Source organism: Mobula birostris, chromosome 25, assembly GCF_030028105.1.
Source record: "Mobula birostris isolate sMobBir1 chromosome 25, sMobBir1.hap1, whole genome shotgun sequence".
NCBI classification, from domain to species: domain Eukaryota; kingdom Metazoa; phylum Chordata; class Chondrichthyes; order Myliobatiformes; family Myliobatidae; genus Mobula; species Mobula birostris.
In genome coordinates this window covers 12,419,340-12,439,144 of record NC_092394.1, presented here as the reverse complement: position 1 = coordinate 12,439,144, position 19,805 = coordinate 12,419,340, and the positions used below count along the sequence as shown (strand labels likewise).

At 40.7% G+C, this 19,805-nt stretch overlaps 1 protein-coding gene across 7 annotated transcripts in view; it reads left to right on the top strand.

Moving 5' to 3' along the window:
* Positions 1-19,805, top strand: part of nf1a (neurofibromin 1a) — a 374,121-nt gene that overhangs the window by 199,996 nt on the left and 154,320 nt on the right. For all 7 annotated transcript variants that reach the window (XM_072243431.1, XM_072243433.1, XM_072243435.1 and 4 more), the window contains 5 exons: positions 1,062-1,220; positions 2,303-2,400; positions 5,710-5,856; positions 6,663-6,809; positions 7,762-7,872. In XM_072243431.1, the coding sequence (XP_072099532.1) occupies positions 1,062-1,220; positions 2,303-2,400; positions 5,710-5,856; positions 6,663-6,809; positions 7,762-7,872 (662 nt within the window). The remainder of the gene's footprint in view (positions 1-1,061; positions 1,221-2,302; positions 2,401-5,709; positions 5,857-6,662; positions 6,810-7,761; positions 7,873-19,805) is intronic.

The following is a 19,805-nucleotide window of genomic DNA, read 5'->3' as shown; positions in this document are numbered from 1 at the left end:
TCTATCTCTTTCTGAAACCTTCAGTCCATCTGTTCCATGCTACTCTTGATAAACCGGAAGATATTCAAAAATTCCACCAAGTTCCATTCATCCAATATCTATGTGCTTGCTCATCCACACAGGCACTTAGTTAAATAGCTCCTGATTTTGAAGTTTCTGGTCTTCATAAAATCCCACCAAGTTCTTGTCTTTCTGTCTCTGTGCTGTCTCATATCCTCATAACCCTCTGAGATTTCAGCGCTGCTCAAACCTGACTTCTTGTTCATCCTTGAAGTTAATTAATCCTTGTTAGGTAGCTACCTCTTAGCATCCTTTTGTCCTCGTGGAATTCCAGTGGAATGAATCACAGCTATGCAAAATTCTAAACTTGCAGGTGCTCTCAAGATCAAAGATGGATATTTTTCTTGTTCCTTGTATTTTTTTCCAAAGACGATAGGACAAAATTGCAGTCAGTCAGATGAGTTGAAGTGTAACATGGAGGCAAAATCAAAAAAGGTAATGAATACAGGACATGAGACTTGATTATAAACAGAGAATGAGAACTTAGTTAATTCATTTTAAAATCTGTCTCGGACTTGCCTCAAGATGAAACTGAATCTGACGATTACATTTGGGGAAATAATGTGAAGTCTACATTTTAATCAACTCCTTCACATTATCCTGTATGGTAAGGTTAGGGACCATTTAGATCTCATTTAATAGGTGTATATTTTTTATTGCTATAGATCTTCCTCAGCTTACAGATTCCTGACTTAGGTACATCTCCGACATATAAGATCAAGTACTTGGGGTTCCGGCAGGATGGAGTTCCCGGCTGCTATGGGCTGCAAGTATCTTCTGCCACGTGGAAACCTGGTTCAGGACCCATTCTCTGACTTGCAAACTGCTCAGGTTATGAACAGTTCACAAGAATGGAGTCTTGTCTTAACCTGGGGGCAACCTGTATAAACATCACCAGGATATTATTTCTTTCAAATGTGTTCAATGAGGAGAACAAATTAGATTTTAACTGTGGCTAACAAAACATTTTGTTTTTGTCTCTGCTGTTTTCCTTCTTGCAGGTTGTCAGCCAGCGTTTTCCCCAGAACAGCATAGGTGCTGTCGGAAGTGCTATGTTCTTAAGATTCATCAACCCTGCTATAGTATCTCCATATGAAGCAGGGATTCTTGATAAGAAGCCTCCACCAAGAATTGAACGGGGATTGAAGTTAATGTCCAAGGTAATAGTTTTAACATATGGAGAATTTCTGGGTCCAATTAGGAGTTGGCCTCCAAACTGGGAAATGGGAAATCAGGAATTGGTCTATTAAGTAAACAGTCATTGTTCTGGATTTAGGGAAGAATAGTTTGCAAAAGCTAACATTCCTGAAACCTGTACTGTAAGTACAAATACTTTTGGTGTACCCGCACTGGAGATATAGCATCCTCTTCCATCTCATACATCTGCAAAGCTGGCCATTTGGACCTCCTGTATCAGGTCTGCTTGTGCATAACATTGAAATCTGGCCCATTCACAGTCAACCAGATCAAAGCATCTGAAAGCAGGTCCTGTCAGTTTGGGGCCAAGCAGCTTGAGTTGTGGGAGTTGGTGTGTCAGACTGAGGGATGGAAGATTGTGTTGCGAATAATTGTCAGCAAGTAAGCTAAGGCATTCAGTCCGAGAGCTGTAGAGGGGTTAGCTGGGGAGTAATTGCCATGATGACTGTTTAAACTTCTCCCAATCCACAGACTGATAAGAAATTAAGCCTCATCTTGGGCGACAAGAAGGACAATTGCTTTTCAGGTGCTAAACATGGAGAGTGATCTAAAGAGAAATAAAAGGCTTTTAACATACACATTCTAATGTGACCTTGCAATAGCATAAAGCACACTGAACAGTTGGGAGTGCAGAATGTTAGCTCAGTCACCTGTCAAGAATTCAATGTCTCCTACAGTCATATGGCATTGAAACAGACTTTTCAGACCATTGAGTGTATACCGACCATCAAGCACTCATTGTTACTAATCGGACATGAATCCCATTTCATCCTCCTCGCATTCCAATCAACTCTCGCCAGCTTCCACTTTTCACCTACACATTGGAAGCAATTTGCAGGGCCAACTAGTCTACTAGCCTGCACATCTTTGGATTGTGCAAGGAAAGGGGGGGTGGGGGAGTATCTGAAGGAAACCCACGCCTTCTTGGCTGATCTTAAATGTAAATTTTGATGGCATGATGGCAGATCAGGGCAAGTTTATGGTAACTCCCTGTCTTTAGAATCAGTTGTCATTAATGAGCATAAAAATTCTGCTTTTTAACCAGATTCTACAAAGCATTGCAAATCATGTCCTGTTTACAAAAGAAGAACATATGAGGCCATTTAATGATTTTGTCAAAAACAACTTCGATGCAGCCCGCAGGTAACTATGAATTTTTGAATTTACTGTATGGCTAAATTAAAATGTAGCTGGCTGGTGGCATAGTGGCATCAGCGCTGGACTTCGGAGCGAAGGCTCCCGAGTTTGAATCCAGCCGGCGCCCTTGCACGCTTTCCATCTGTGCTGGGTTGAGCGTCGAGCTAGCAACTCGGCCTCGTAAAAATAAGAAAGCCTGCTAAAAAAATTGCCATCATGACGGCATCCCGATGACTTCACTCGGAGTTAAGGGCTTTCTTCTTCTTCTTAAATTAAAATGTATTTTCAGATGTATGACTTTATTTTTACTCTGTTTGAATATGATATTGTGAAAAAGGGTTGTGGGGTGGAGATACTGTATGTCTCTACCAAAGGAGGAGTAAGGCGCTGCTAACCTCTATAGCCTGTAGGTCACCTATGGGCAAGGTATAGCACCTTCTTAGCTCCCCGATCAGGGTCACGTGAAGCCATAGGAGCAGGTGGTGGATAGTCGTACAGGTCCTGGTTATGCAACCACTGACGCCAGGCAATCTCTGAAGAGTGTTGATAATGGCTGGGATTACCACTAAAGACATTGCCCAGAAGGCAGCAATGGCAAACCACTTGTGTAGAAAATTTGCCAAGAACAATCATGGTCTGAAGACCATGATTGCCCACATCATACGACACAGCACATGATGATGATGATTGTGAAACAGCAGGGATACATGTATGTATTATGCATGTAGTTTTAGAGCTCTTTTAATGCAATTAATGAAGATGTAATCCTTTATTTTAAATCAAAGGTTGAATGCAGATTTCCCCAGAATTGATATGTGTCCCTAACTGCACCCTTTTGTTTAGCTTCAATAGTTTTAAGCAACATATTTAATTCTTGGAAGCTATTTCATAAATTTCAGCAGAGCAGCTGAACTATGTTTCTTAAGATCTCCAGTTTTCTTTTGTGGTACTCAAATACTGTTTTCACAAACATCTTGGACTTAGAATGAGCTCCTTAATACCCACTTGCGTAATTCCTCACTTGTAGACCCCGGTCAGTTAGATAGGCAAAAACATCTCCTCCACAATCTCCATCAGTACAGGAGCACTGCAGGGATGCGCATTTAGCCCCCTGCTCTACTCGCTTTACACCTGTGATTGTGTGGCTATAGACAGCTCCAATACCATATATAAGTTTTCTGATAACATAACTGTTGTGGGCTGTATCACAGGGGGGATTCGAATCAACATACAGGAGGGAGATTGAAAACTTGGCTGAGTGGTGTGATAACAACCTCTCACTCAATGTCAATAAGGCCAAGGAACTGTTTGTAGACCAGGAGAGGGAAACCAGAGGTCCTAGAGCCAGTAATCATCGGAGCATCAGAGGTGAAGAGGGTCAGTAACTTTAAATTCCTGGGTGTCACTATCTCAGAGGACCTGTCCTGGACCCATCATATAAATATAATTGCGAAGAAAGCGCAACGCTTCTGCTTCCTCAGGAGTTTGTGGAGCTTAGGCATATCATCGAAAACCTTGGCAAACTTCTATAGAAGTGTGGTAGAAAATGTGCTGACTGGCTGCTTTATGGCCTGGTATGGCAATAGCTGTGCCTTTGTGCAGAAAATCCTACAAAACGTGGTGGATCCAGCCTAGTACATCACAGGTAAAATCCTCCCAACCATTGAGCATATCTACATGAAACGTTGCTGTACAAAAGCAGCATCCATCATCAGAGATCCTCACCACCCAGGCCATGCTCTTTTATTGCTGCTGCCATCAGGTAGAAGGTACAAGTTCCTCAGGACTTGCACCAACAGGTTCAAGTGCAGTTACTACTCCTCAACCATCAGGCGCTGGAACAAAAGGGGATAGCTACACTCATTTAAGGACTCTATTATGTTGTTATTTCATGCTTGTTATTTATTGCTATTCATTTATATCTGCATTTGCACAGTTTGTTTACAGTTACTGTTCTATAGATTTGCTAAGTATGCCCTCAGAAAAAGAATCTCAGGGTTGTATGTGGTGACATGTATGTACTCTAATAATGAATTTTACTTGTTGTTCCATTGGGCTGTTGATCTTTTTTCTTCTGAAAGAATTGTAAACATATTGCTGAAAGCAAACTTCGTAAGACAAGGCAATGTCTATGGAAGGGAATAAGAAAGCAATGTTTCGAGCCGAGACACTTCATCTGGTCTTGATGAAACGTCTTGGCCTGAAATATCGACTGTTTATTCTCCTTCATAGATGCTGCCTGACCTGCTGAGTCCTTCCAGCATTTTGTGTGCATTGCTCTGGACTTCCAGCATCTGCAGAGTCTCTTGTATTCTTGGTAAGGTAACTTGGAAAGTTTTCTATTTGGAGGCAAGACCTGAACTTGTGGTCATGTTAAAAATACCAATCTGAAATTCAGGAGAAGCTGCTTCATCCAGGTAGATAATGCTTAAAAGATAGAACAATGTATTGTAGGGAATGAGGAATCACACCTACAGCTTAAATGCTATACTTTGTAGGAAATGGGACTATATTCTTGCTTCCTTATTGCTATATTGCATATTTCCAAGTCAGTGTTTTAGGGAAGTAAGCTTCCATGATTGTATATTTTTTTCTGAATTTAATCATCATTTCCAAAGAGAAAATTAGGCAAAAGTGAAAATTTCAGTTTTTTTTCAGGAATTTCTTCACATGTACAAAGCAAAAAGCAGGCACAGTAAGTCCTTGGGATACATTAAAGCACACGTCAGTTAGTGTTAAGAAATCTGGAATTTTCAACAACCCTTGTCAAAATGTTAATTGTGAAGTGCAGAACCAACAAGCACATTAACTGGAATTTTTCCTTTTTTTGCTGAAGGAAAGACCGACTCTGTGGGCAAAGAATAAAGAATATAAATGGTATTGAAATTGGGAGACTTGCACAAGCAAAGCCTTGTGCAAACCTGATAGACTGTCTGGTAAACAGAAAAGGTTATGCAGGTGATGGGAATCCAGAGCAACACACACAAAATGCTGGGGGAGCTCAGCAAGTCAGGCAGCAGAAATGGAAAGGATTAAAGTTTATAAATTTATACTTAATAAACATTAGACATTTATTCTCTTCCATAGATGCTGCCTGACCTGCTGAATTCCTCCAGCAATTTATCTGTGTTGCATTGAGCTGTGTGGTGACCACCCTGTTCTTTACAAGTCATGATTGGGAACCCATTTATGTACATGATCTATAAGTTTGTCTTTCAGTTTAGGTATATATTTTGATATGATGCCTTTCAGAATATTTCTAATGCATTTCTTTTCTCTCCACCACGTTTCCCTCACTGTATTTCCTTCTGGAAGGTTTTTCCTGGACATTGCATCTGACTGCCCAGCCAGTGACACAGTCAATCACAGTCTTTCGTTCATCAGTGATGGGAACGTTCTTGCTTTGCATAGGTTGCTGTGGAACAATCAGGAGAAAATAGGGCAGTATCTTTCTAGTAACAGGTACGTGTGATCCTCATGCTAAAACACTGACATTCACTGAACTTTCTTCTCCCTGTGGTGAATGCAAATTTAATGCCCACACTTGAATTCCAGTGCAACAGATAGTTTGCAAAAGTTAATTCAGAATGTTAGACAACTTTGTATGCTGATTCTCCAGCCAAACATAGCCTTTAGCTAATGCCAGATTCGAACTCAAAAATAACTGAACGCAAATATTTCTTGGACAGTATGGTACTGTCATTCCAAATATTAAATTATTTTATTGTAAATACCTAAACCCGAAATTATGTCTGTCTAAGTCAGAGGTGCCCAACCTTTTTTATACCATACAGTCCTACCATTAACAGGGGTCTATGCACCCAGGATTGAGAATCCCTGGTCTAAATGCACAATGATGTAAATAGTGATGTGTGTGTGGGATGCTACAGTGAGATAGCTAAAGAAAAATGGAAGTAATTTGCAAAAAAAAATCATAATTATTTTTACAATTACATCAGGATTTATAATTAAAAAATTCCTTAGGGGGAAATTCACTCAGTTGCATAATGTAATATCTTTTTTGTTTTAAGTATTTATCACAAAAGTAACAGAATCCATGAAACATAGTACATTTGAACATTTTTATAGTATCAATACACTTCTGAATATTTTGCATGTATGATAAATAGCATGCTGCCATTCTGACAAGGAATATCACAAGCACTAGTCTAATCCTTGAATCTTTTAATGCAAAACTGAATGTAATTTAATGTCGATTTTTATTTCAATAAAGTCAAAAGATGACTTTTATCATCCAATGACCTCAGGGATCACAAAGCAGTAGGGAGAAGACCGTTTGACAAGATGGCTACCTTGTTAGCCTATCTGGGCCCTCCTGAGCACAAACCTGTTGCTGACACTCACTGGTCCAGTCTAAACCTCACCAGCTCCAAGTTTGAGGAGTTTATGACCAGGTAAGCGGTGTTGCTTATCAGTCTTAGTTTATGTATGGTTTCTTGTAAATTCAATTATATTTCTTTATTTTTCCTATAAATGCCTGCAAGAATGTGAATCTTAATATGGTAATGTATATGTACTTTGATAATAAATTTACTTTGAACTTTGAGGTGCTATAAATGTATTTTCAGAAGTATAGAAACAGGAAGTTTTGTAATTAAATATTTTGTTAGTTATTGCCTGTTATGCCACTAGCGTTAAGGGCATCAATGAAGGTGCATCTCTGTTGTCTTTGGCCATCTGGTGGTGCTCAGAGCTGCCTTCATCGTGCCAGTAGCTTCCTCTCAGTTTTCACTCCTGTCAGTCATGCAAATCCCAGGTGGAGACTCAGGAATACCATTGCATACAGATAAAGGATTCTTCATTGCTGTTTCCATCACAATTTTTTTTGACCAGTCAGGGTTGTTAGCCCTGAGCTGAACCTCTGAACCTGGGGGACTGGTGGACCACTTTTAGTCTGGCCCCTGCCCTTTGGCCTGAGTGACCCTACCAAGAGTTAAAGTATTAAGTCCTGACTCCAGCCAACATATAGTTCTCCGAGTCATTGAGGTGCAAGCCTCCAAACCCTAAGGCAAGATTGTGGTCCTGTTGGAGGCTGTAGTTGAATAGCTTCACGTTACTTATCAAAGGGTTGAAGTATTTAGCCAACACCTGAATGTTAACATCTGCACCCAATCTATGTTTAAAAAAAACTATTTAATTTTAAAATCCGAGTAAATATTTATCCCTGGACTAAATGGCTCAGTATATCTCCATGTAGTATAATTATACAGTACCTTTACTTCCCAAAGGTACAGGCAGGTATCGGAGGATTTCTAATGGGAAAGATTCTTCCCTCAGTTAAGTCATAAACACTCGCAGCCCAGATACTTTGAGGACTCTGGTTATAATGAAACGTTTTTTTTCCAGGCATCAAGTACATGAAAAGGAAGAGTTCAAAGCTTTAAAGACACTTAACATCTTTTATCAGGCTGGAACATCAAAAACAGGAAATCCCGTGTTTTACTATATAGCCAGAAGGTAGGACATATCATAATTTGTTTTTTCTTACAGTAGTGAATGAACAACTGTGGGATTTGTGCATGGTTACCAACCTTGGCAAGTTCAGCAATATTTTTAAAGTAGTTGGTTGTGATAATGTCAGCTGAAATATGATTGACCAATTTTATTGAGTGTGTGACAAAATGCCGTTGTTAGACTGTTCATAATAGCTGTTGCCCAATGGGAGATGCTCTTCACACAAGATTTTGCTGTGAATTTTTGTCACCTTGTATTGTTGGAGAGTGTTTGCAAAAGACATAAAGGGTTAAATTGCCTTTATAATCAGTGCCGTTGAAATACTATCCTGTTATTTTTACTGGATTTGCTTTGTTCTCTGAGGTAGAATATTATGGGAAGGAAAGGTGATGAGAGTACAAGCAAAATTGATCAGATAACTGGTCAACTGACATCTGTGCAACACTACTTCTCATCGTTCATCTTAATTGTTCACTGGCAATAGATCTGCAATTGAACATGGGTTGTCCAGGTCCTCTACTGTCAGCAGTCTGAGTTGTTTCATTGACCTCAAGTACTGAGACACCCTGCAGTCCCCACAATATTACTTCTGTTTGGGACATATAGTCTCTGTGTCTGCTGAATTCTGCTCTACAACCTTCCTCTTTCGGCTTCTGGCGTGTGTCATTTCAACTTGCTTTCTTAATGTGCCTTCAACTAAGTGCAGTGTGTAAAGTGTCTCTCTCCAGGAGTGTTATCAAACAAAATTAACCCCTCTGCCACCTGTCCCAATAAATCATTGAGAAAAGCTTGAAAAGAAGTTAGAGAGATGTATAAAGCTGAGGAGTTTCCAGCATTCAGGAGGCTTTAGCAACTAAAGGTGCAACTGGCAGTGTTGTTTCAATTAAACTGGGATCTGGGTAGGGCATGGATTGTGGAATTATGATCAGAGTGTCAGGAGTACAAGTTTCATGGGAGGTCTTCAAATGACAGTCCAAATGTTCTCGTCACAACCAGCCTTTCAGACACAGTTCGAGATTAATATCACCTTCCGAAGTCTTAAACAAGCGCACCAGAAATGGTCTTGTAGCTCTGCTAGTTGCTGCCTTTATAGTTAGGGATTGGATGTGGTATAATTTAACAGAGTCCACACCTATTTCTATCTCCATTGTTTGGGTTCTGAACAGTCTCAACCTAATGTGAAACTATTACCAGGAACTAACCATAATCAACATTTCAGCAAGATGGTGTGCCTTTTATAACTTAGGACAGCCCAATACACTTTGCAACTAATTAAGTACTTAACACACAATTGAAATGCAGAGAAATATTTTTTTAAACTCTAATACTTAAATTGCTAAAAGAATTATTCGGGTAGTGACAGAATTAAAGATGCTTGTGAGTAGATTTTGTGTTGTCACCAAGTTGTCATCATGGGTAGAATAGTCTTTGCTACAATCAGTCATTCAAATTCAATTTTTATGCTTTTTAAGTGCATGAACTGAATACTTCTATAATATTATAGATCACTGTAATAATGTCTTTGTAACTTTATGCCTTAGCTGACCAATGGTGTAGTAACATCCACACCAGACTTTGAAGCGCGTGGTCAAGGGTTTGAATCTGGCTGGCTCCTTGCACGCTTTCCATCTATGCTGAGTTCAGCAAAGAGCCAGCAGCTCAGCTTCATAAACAAAACAAACAAATGCCAAAAAAAAGGGCAAGATAGCTGCCTGATGTGCCACAAGGCACGGAGAGGAACAACAACTGTGTGTGTGATAGTTCCTCTGAAATTTGTAAGCATTATAAAAATTATTTTGCTTCATGAGCTTGGATTGCCATAATGGCACCTTGCGATGGTATTTCACTGTTGAGGTATGTTCTGTTTTTGAAGCATGCCGGAGAGCAGGTCAGATGGTGGGCTTTGTTTTTGGATTTGGTATCTTGGCCTTTTCCAAGGGCTCTGATAGAACACTGGGCATTTTATCATTGATGCCTGCCTTCACAGAAAGATGGCTGATGAGATCTGGGAAATGATCCACATTGGAAATGTTAAAGCAATAAGTCTAATAGTGCTATATCTGAATGTGCAAAGTGATTGTAATATGACGGGTGGCCTAGCAGCACAAATAGATGATAACAGATACAATATAAATGCTATTATGGAAATATAGCTGGAGAGTGATTATGTGTAAGAGTGCCTGAGAATATGCTGAGAAAGAAGGGTGTGGAGGGCTCTGGTCTGGGTGTAAATGTTGGGACTAAGAAGATTAATGGTTTGGCAGGCACTAGATGGGCAAACGGGCCTGTTTCTGTGCTGTAGTGTTCTGTGACTCTATAACTCTATTCTATAATATTTATTACAATAGATTCTGGTTAATTGGGCTATCTGTTAGTAGTCCTCCAAACGGCAGAGGTAATGATAGAATCAGAATCAGTTGTATTATCACAGGCATATGTTGTGAAATCTGTTAACTTAAATTTGTTAAATTAAAAGTAGTACAAAAACAGAAATAATATAAAAAGTGAGGTAGTGTTCATGGGTTCAATGTCCACATAGGAATTGGATGGCAGAGGGGAAGAAGCTGTTCCTGAATCACTGAGTGTGTGCCTTCAGGGTTCTGTACTTTTTACCTGACAGTAACAATGAGAAGAAGGCATGTTCTGGGTGATGGGGGTCCACCTTTCTGAGGCACCACTCATTGATTGTCAGTGAGGAGGAGATAATATTACCAATCCACACAGATTGTGGTCGTCTGGTTATGAAGTCAAGGATCCAATTGCAGAGAGAGGTACAGAGGCCCAGGTTCTGTAGCTTATTAATCAGGACTGTGGGAATGATGGTGTTCAACCCTGAGCTGTAGTCAATGAACAGCATCCTGACATAGGTGATCTAAGGTTGTGAGAAGAGCCATTGTGATTACTTCTGCCATAGATCTATTGTGGCGATAGACAAACTGCAGTGGGTCCAGGTCCTTGCTGAGGCAGGAGCTGATTCTAGCCATGATCATCCTCTCAAAACATTTCACCACTGTAACTGTGAGTGCTACTGGATAAGGATGATCTCACACAGGATATTAGAGATGTAAATGATAAAAAAAAAGTAATTCCTTGAAAGTAGTGTCACAGGTAGATGATTATAAAGAGAGCTTATGGCACACTGGCTTTCATAAATCGGAGTATTGAGTACAGGAGTTGGAATGTTATGTTAAAGTTGTACGGGGGGGGTCACGTGGGGTCTTGGTATGGAGTAGACGTGTGTCCCGGGAGCTGCGCCTACCTTCACCTTTTGCCTCACCCAAATAGCAGTTAATTCTTATTTTTTAAGTGACTGAAGTGAGCTGTAACAGGCTGAACGAAATGACGAAGCCAGGTAAAGGGAAGAAACAAGAAATGGACGCAGGAGAAGAAGATTCTGGCAAGGGCTCCGCGAAGTTAGCGGGCCCAAGAGAAGCTAAAGTTAATGCTGCTAGCGCCCCGGTCCCAGCTACCATTGAAGAAGTCCTTGTGGCGGTAAACAAACTGTACAGTTTGGTAGACGGGAGACATGCAGAGCATAATAAGTCAATCATGAACCTAACAGCGGCTCTAACCGAAGTCAGTAAGCGTGTTTGTTTAATGGAGGATACCACCGAGTCGTATGAGAGGCGAATCGAAGAGTTAGAGAGGCAGCTTGATAGCCTAATATCCCAAAACACGCAGCTACAGGCTAAGGTGGATGACCTTGAAGTTCGGTCTCGCCGTCGAGACATTCACATTATCGGGGTTCAGGAGAAAGCCGAAAGCAATAAGCCGACGGAATTTGTAGCCACGTTGCTTCCGAAGTTGCTGGGGGAAGAACATTTCCACCAGCCAATTGAAGTGGACCGTGCCCACCAGAGCCTAGCACTTGCTATAAATGGTAGGCCAAGGGCTATTATTGCGAGGCTACACCACCACCAGGTTAAAGAGCTGGTGCTACAGTTGGCCAGGAGAGAGCTCCACTGCTATATGACGGGCGCCCAGTGTTCATTTACCCGGATTTAATCTCGGCTATCATGAGGAAACATCAGGATTTTCAGCACATTAAGGAGAAATGCAAAGCCAGGAAAATTAGGTGTGGATTCCGGTATCCAGTGAGGATTGTGGTTACAGTTAGCAATATCACCTGTACATTCAGCACTGCAGCCGTAGCGGAGGAGTTCCTAAGCTGAGAAGTTAAAGATTGGCACTCGGACACTGTATCAACCTAAAAACGGATTAACGCTAGGTTACTGGATTCGTCGTTGATTGATAGTGGCTTCATTTGTTATGTTCAGCGTATGAGGAACTGAAAAATAAGCTCACACTAAGATGTGGGTGAGGACTGATTGTTATTGTTTATTTTTATATTTCATAGTGTATTTGTGAAGAGGTGTTTCTCCCGTGCTTAGTGAGTAATGGGTAGTTATCTCGCTATTCCGGGCCATGTGTCGGCTCTTGTGTATAGCTTTGACTCTAGGTTAGGGGGATGGAAGTACTACTCCTGGTGTGTTTTTATTTTTGGGAGGGTTTTTTGTGTTTCTCAAGGGGTTGTTACAGCACATCTATTTGTTCGAGTTACAGTTTGTGTTATGCCACAAGCATATAGCATATTTTTTTTGTTAAATAGCAGATATGACATTTAAATCGCATGTGCACAGCATTGGTGAGACTAAACTTGTCAGCTGGAATGTACGGGGGATGAATTGTCCACAGAAGAGAGGGAAGGTGTATGCACATCTTCGTACACTCAAAGCTGATATTTGTTTTCTCCAAGAAATGCACATTAAGAAAACAGCAGCGAAAGTGCTTTGTCCCTCCTTGGCATCTCAGGTCTAACAGTCGAATTGTAGTACTAAAACTAGAGGTGTCGCAATCCTAATAAAAAAACATACCATTTATTCACACACAAACTATCGCTGACCTGAGGGGCAGATATGTAATAGTAAGTGGAATATTAAACTCCATACCATTGACGCTAGTGAATGTGTACGGGCCCAACTTTGATGATCCAATTTTTTTTCAGAACCTCTTCAAGGCCATGCCTAATCTGTCTGACTCTAACATAATTGTAGGTGGAGACTTTAATTGCATCTTAAACTCCCTCCTAGATAGACAACGTCCCCAAGTTTGTTCACTTAAAAATAATGTAACACTTAATAATCTCATGCAATTGTATAACATAGTGGATATTTGGAGGCTTCTTAATCCCACGAAGAAGGATTTTTCATATTTACTCTAGGATTGATTATTTTCTGTTAGATTTGAAATTGGTCTCGACAGTAGTCGGTTGCACTCACCATAATATACCTATATTGGATCATACTCCTGTCTCCCTTATACTCAAATTGAACCACAAAAGAGGTGAATGTAGTTGGCGTTTAAATAATGCTTTGCTAAAGGATAAGGATTTTTGCTGTTACCTTTCAGATAAGATAGATCTATACTTAAGCACCAATGATGTGGGCGGTGTTGATGATTCCATTCTTTGGGAGGCCATGAAGGTGGTTATTAGAGGTTGCATAATAGCGTATGAGACAGCGGAAAAAAGAAGATTCAAGAAAAGGTTAACTGAAATAGATGATCATTTGGCAAATCTAGAAGCTTCTTACAAAATAATCCAGGAAGCAGAATTTCTTAATAAGATTACTGCCATACGGTATGAGTATAATTCTATAATGTCCAAGAGTGTTTCAAAACTACTGACACAAGTCAGACAGAGGTATTTTGAGCTTAGTGAAAAGCCCCATAAGTTATTAGCCCGTCAGTTAAGACAGATGCAGGCCTCCAGGGCCATACATCGTATAAAGGCGAAAGATGGCTCTTTATTGATGGACCCGGAAAAGATTAATAAGTGTTTTGCGGAGTTCTATGCTAATGTTTACCAATCACAAGGTGGTGCGAACGTTGAAGCTATGGAAGCATTTTTTGATAATCTGAATCTGCCCACGCTGTCAACAGATTAAGTACACTTGATGCTGATATAAACCTAGATGAGATCAAGAAGGTCATCTCTTCCCTCCCCAATAATAAGGCAGCAGGTCCGGATGGTTTTAGCATGGAATTCTTCAAAGTATTTAGTCCAAATTTGTCACCTCTGCTCTTACGAATGTTGAATCACTCTAGGATAGCTTCCAGATTGCCACCCAGTTTATGTAAAGCCAATGTTTCTGTGATTCCAAAACCAGGCCGTAATGCCGAGGTGGTTTCATCATATCGCCCCATTTTGTTGCTACCCATTGAAACCAAAATTCTTGGGAAAGTTCTGGCCAATAGGTTAAAAGAAGGCATTTGTTCTATTATTCATCCAGATCAAACTGGCTTTATGCCAGGTAGACATATGTATTTTAATTTGCGTCGTCTTTTCAATATTTTATATACAAAACATGCGGAAGAAGCTGTAATCATTTCATTAGATGCGCAACGTCCGTTTGACCAAGTGGAATGGCCATATATGATGTTTGCACTTAAGAAATTTGGATTTGGACCATCTTTCATTAAATGGATTGAGATAATTTATTCACACCTATCTGCTTCTATTATCACTGATCAGAATATTTCCTCCCGTTTTGCAATTCATCGTGGGACTCGTCAAGGCTGCCCCCTTCTCCGTTTTTGTCTGCAGTTATCATTGAGCCACTGGCTGTTAGCATCCGACAGGACCCTTTGATACCTTCCATTGATATGCATGGACATAAACATCACCTTTCATTATATGCTGACGATGTTCTTTTATATATCTCCAGCCCACAAACATCAATACCCGCCCTTCTGACTCTAATTAATAATTTTGGTAGTTTCTCAGGTTTCTCTATTAAGGGTGAACTAATGCCAGTCACTGCAATGGTTAATACAGTGTATTTACAGTCCATTCCCTTTAAAATAACCTATGATAATTTTTCCTATCTTGGTGTGACTACTACAAAACCTTTTGCAAGTGAATTGGCGAAACAAAGTTGAGCAGGTTAAACGCAATATTGACTTTTGGAAAACCTTTCCAATTTCTTTGGTGGGGAGGGTTAACGCAATCAAGATGATTGTACTGCCACGATTTCTTCATCTTTTCCAGTCACTTCCATGTTTTATTCCTCTGTCATATTTTAAGCAATTGGATTCAATTATTATACCCTTCATTTGGAATTCTAAAGCCATTAGAATTGCTAAAAAAACACTTGTCAAAGCCCAAGGAAGCGGGTGGTTTTGCCCTACCAAACATTAAAGTGTATTACTGGGCTGCCCACCTATTCATTCTTGCATGGTGGAAACTACAAGGATGTTGCCTGGATTGGGGAGCATGCCTTATGAGGATAGGTTGAGTGAATTTGGCCTTTTCTCCCTGGAGCAATGGAGGATGAGAGGTGACCTGATAGAGGTGTAGAAGATAATAAGAGACATTGATCGTGTGGATAGTCAGAGCCTTTTTCCCAGGGCTGAAACGGCTAGCACGGGAGGGCACAGTTTTAAGGTGCTTGGAAGTAGGTACAGAGGAGATGTCAGGAGTAATTACACAGAGAGTGGTGAGTGCATGGAATGGGCTACGGGCGACGGTAGTGGAGGGTGATACAATAGGGTCTTTTAAGAGACTCCTGGATAGGTACGTGGAGCTTAGAAAAAGAGGACTATGGGTAACCCAAAGTAATTTCTAAAGTAAGTATATGTTTGGCACAGCATTGTGGGCTGAAGGGCCTGTATTGTGCTGTAGGTTTTCGACGTTTCTATGAAACGAGCACCTCAAAGCACTGAAGGTGTGGCAGCAATGTTATTTGCAATATCCTCCAAATCCACAGGCAGGATTGGAAACCAATGTCCACGTCCACTGTCCTGCTAACATCGAGCATCGAAGCTCTCATCAAAGTCAACCAGTGTGGTGGATGGTCTATTTGTCAGTATCTTTTAAAACAAGCACTCTAGCCCAAGCTCTGTCATGCCAAGGGATTTCAAGAGGTTAGACCAAAGAGTTCAAGGATGTCCTCAAAGTATCCCTGGATAAAATGTAAGATCCTCGCTGAGCCGGGAGAAATCTGGGCCCATGACCACTCAAACTGGAAATTGAGCCTGGAAAGTCACTGAATATAGAAGTGTAGAAAATGGGAGTAGGCCTATTCTATGATTCAACTCAATCATGGTTTTTTATCTGCTTCAGAACATTGTTCCACACTTCTCTTTTCTGTTCACACGATTCAGTCTTGGGGGCAACCAGTAAAATCTCTAAGCCTTTGTAGAGAGCAGTGACTTTATACCTTTCTGCCACTAGAGAGCACTATACCAGGCTGGGCTCATTGTTGGCCTCCTGTGGCAGTTGAGCTATACTACAACAGTCACCAGAGTGTCACTGAGAACAGAGCACAAAATTAAAATAATTCTTTTGTTGGTCCTTGGGTCTGGATACAGTCAGCCTTTTCATTCTCCCAAGGCAATCCCTCCAGGACAAAGATGCCTTCTTTCCATTGCGGTTGTGAAGTGATTGTAGACAGCTCTGCGTGACTTTGCCAGAGGAAATAATTGAAGTCAAGTCATCTAGTATATTCAAGGAGTTAGATGTATTTCTTAGGGATAACGGGATTAAGAGATCTAGGAGAAGGTGGGGACAGAGTACTGAATTTGGATGATCAACCTTGATCAGTATTAAATAACAATGCAGGCTCGAAGGGCTGGATGACCTACTCTACACTAAGCTTCTGTGTTTCTAAATGGATTAGAGATAGGAATTATATATTTAAATTTGTCTTGAATCAAATCCACAAAAAATCTAAGCTTTCCATTTTTATTCCTGTATTAGAACTTAATGATATGCTAAATGAGTTCATCAGCACTGACCAAATAAATTCCTTTAGTGTCACTCCTGGGGGTAGCCTGCAAGTGCCACCACACTTCCAGTGCCATCATTAGCATATTTATAATAAAATAGCCAGAATTCAGTGGCTTTGCAGGCTCAGTCTCCAGTGTGAATAGTCATGGGCCCGGATTTCTCCCAATTCAGCGAGGATGTTACATTTTATCCAGAATTACTTTGAGGACATCCTTGAACTCTTTGCTCTAACCTCCTGAAATCTCTTGGCATCTTAGAATCCCTGGGTTGTTGAACATACTGCCTAGACATGACTGCAGCATATCTCAATGTGTGGTAGAGACTGCATTATCCAGGAAGAGTGAGGTTGGCAGAGATGACTGGATAATTGGTTGAAAATTTGTTTAGTGTTGCTGCAAAGCAACAAAATTTCATGACATATGCCAGTGATATTAAATCTGATTCTGAAACAAATTAAACCAAATGTTTACACGAGAGATCCTGCAGATGCTGTAGATCCAGAGCAACACACACAAGATGCTGGAGGATCTCAGCAGGTCAGGCAGCATCTACAAAGGGGAATGTACAGTTGATGTTTTGGGCCGAGACCTTTCAGCAGGACTGGAAAGGATGGGGTAAGAAGCCAAAATAAGAATGTGGGGGGGGGTGTGCGGTGTTAGAGATGGAGTACAAATGGCAAACGATAGGTGTAACTAGGTGAGGGGGAAGGTGGGTGGACGAGGGTGGGGTATGAAGTAAGAAGCTGGGAGGATATAGGTGCAGATGGTAAAGGGCTGAAGAAGAAAATATCTGATAGGAAAGCACAATGGATCATGGAAGAAAGGGAAGGAAGAGGGGCACCAGAGCAGGTGATGGGTGGTGAGGAGAAGAGAAGGGGGTAAGTGGAGAGCCAGAAAGGGGAATGGAAAAAAAAAACGAAGGAGAAAGGGGGAAGTTAGAGAAATTGATGTTCACACCATCGGGTTGGAGGTTACCGGTAACAGAATTTGAAGTGTTGCTCCTCCAGCCTGAGTCTGGCCTCATTATGGCAGTAGAGCAGGCCATGGACCAACATGTCAGAATGGGAATGGGAAGTCAAATTGGATGGGTGGCCACTTGGAAAGGTGCTCAATGAAGCAGAGGATGCCACACCGGGAGCACTGGTTTCAGTAGATGACCCTGACAGATTCACAGGAGCAGTGTTGCCTCACCTGGAAAGGACTTTCTGGGGCCCTGAATGGGCTGGGGGAGGCGGTGAATGGGCAGGTGTAGCACTTGCGCTGCTTGCTGGGGTAGGTGCCAGGAGGGAGGTGAGTTGGGTGGCGTGAGTGGACAATGTAGTCACGTACCAAAGAAACCAAATATTTTTCGAATTTCAAATCTAAAAGTATAATTCATTTCTGATCGTACAGTGTATGAAATTGAAACCCTGAGAATTCTAGATCAGAAACTAAGACTGATCCTTGCTACCAGTTTTCTGAGCCTCTCTTGCCTTCTTGTGTTGATCTAAGTTTCTAAGGGCACTTGAGTTTTCAAGTGATCTCCTAGAGATCATTGAATTTCAGAATGACTATGTCACAGATGGAAATCATGGATCTTTGAATCTGCTTTGGTTTTTTGAGTGGTTCTGGTCCTGACTGTTGAGAAGATCCACTGTCCAACTTGTCTAACTCCCCTGCCTTCTCCTTGTAGCCCTGCAAGTTCATTTCATAGAAACATAGAAACATAAAAAATAGGTGCGGGGGTAGGTCATTCGGCCCTTCGAGCCTGCACCGCCATTCAGTATGATCATGGCTGATCATCCAACTCAGAACCCTGTACCAGCCTTCCCTCCATACCCCCTGATCCCTTTAGCCACAAGGGCCATATCTAACTCCCTCTTAAATATAGCCAATGAACTGGCCTCAACTGGCCTCAATCTTAACAGATTCTTACCTAACTCCCTGAAGAATCTTTCTCCACTATCACCCTGGTATAGCATTCCAGATCTTAATCACTTGTTGCATAAAAAAAAATCCCCGCATCACTTTTAGTTCTTTTACTGATCATTTTCCTTCTGTCACCCCCAAAGGTTTTGTCCTTCTAAAATAGATGCAGTTTCTTCTAAAATAGATGCAGTATTCACTATTTTCGCAGAGCAATTTTAAAAAGTCTCTACACCTCATATTTTCTCAATAGCTCTATCAGATTTTCATTGTTTTCTTCAAAGGAGAACAATCCCAGATATACATAGAAACGAAGTTCATCATCCATAGAATCAACTGGTAAATCTTTCCTGCAATCTCTCCAGAACCTTCAAATTTTTCCTAAAGTGTCACACCCAGAATTGGGCTCAATGATCCAGTTGTGGACAAACTAGGGTTTTATAAAAGTGCATCATTATTTCTCTGCTCTTATTTTCAAGTCTTCAATGAAGCTCTGGGTACTGTACTCAGTATGCTAATCCTTCCTACCATTTTGAAACAAATTATTTGTGTATAGCCCTAGATCTCTTAATTTTTGTACTCCATTCAGAAATGTGCCTCAGGTTATGTTGTCTCTTCTCAGTCGTCGGATCAAAATGTAATACCTCATACCTCTCTGCATGACATATCATCTGCCATCTGTCCACCTATTCCACCAACATATCTGCCTTGAAATCTATTACTGTCCCTCAGAGTTCACCAGGTCAAGTTTTGTCACCTGCAAATGTCGAAATTGTGACTTGTCTATTCATCCAAATCATTAATGTATTTTAAGAAGTGGTTCTGGTTCCGACTGTTGAGAAGATTCCATTGTCCATTTCCTTCCACCCTGTAAAACAACTTTTAACTTGTACTCCCATTTTCCTGTTACTTCTTCAAATTTTTATTCATTTCTGTACAACCTATTATTCCAAAAATTCTGTTGTTGGTTTAATGTAATTCAAAGTTCGAAGTTCAAAGATAATTTATTGTCAAAATATGTCAATGCCACCATGTTGAGATTCATTTTCTTGCAGTAGAGCAAAGAAATACAATAGAATCAATGAGAAACTGCACATTAAGACTGACAAGCAACCGATCTGCAAAAGAAGACAAACTGTGCCAATAGAAAAATAGATGTAAATAAATAATACTGAGAACACGAATTGTAGAGTCCTTGGAAGTGAGTCCATAGGTTGTGGAATCAGTTTGGAGTTGTAGTGAGT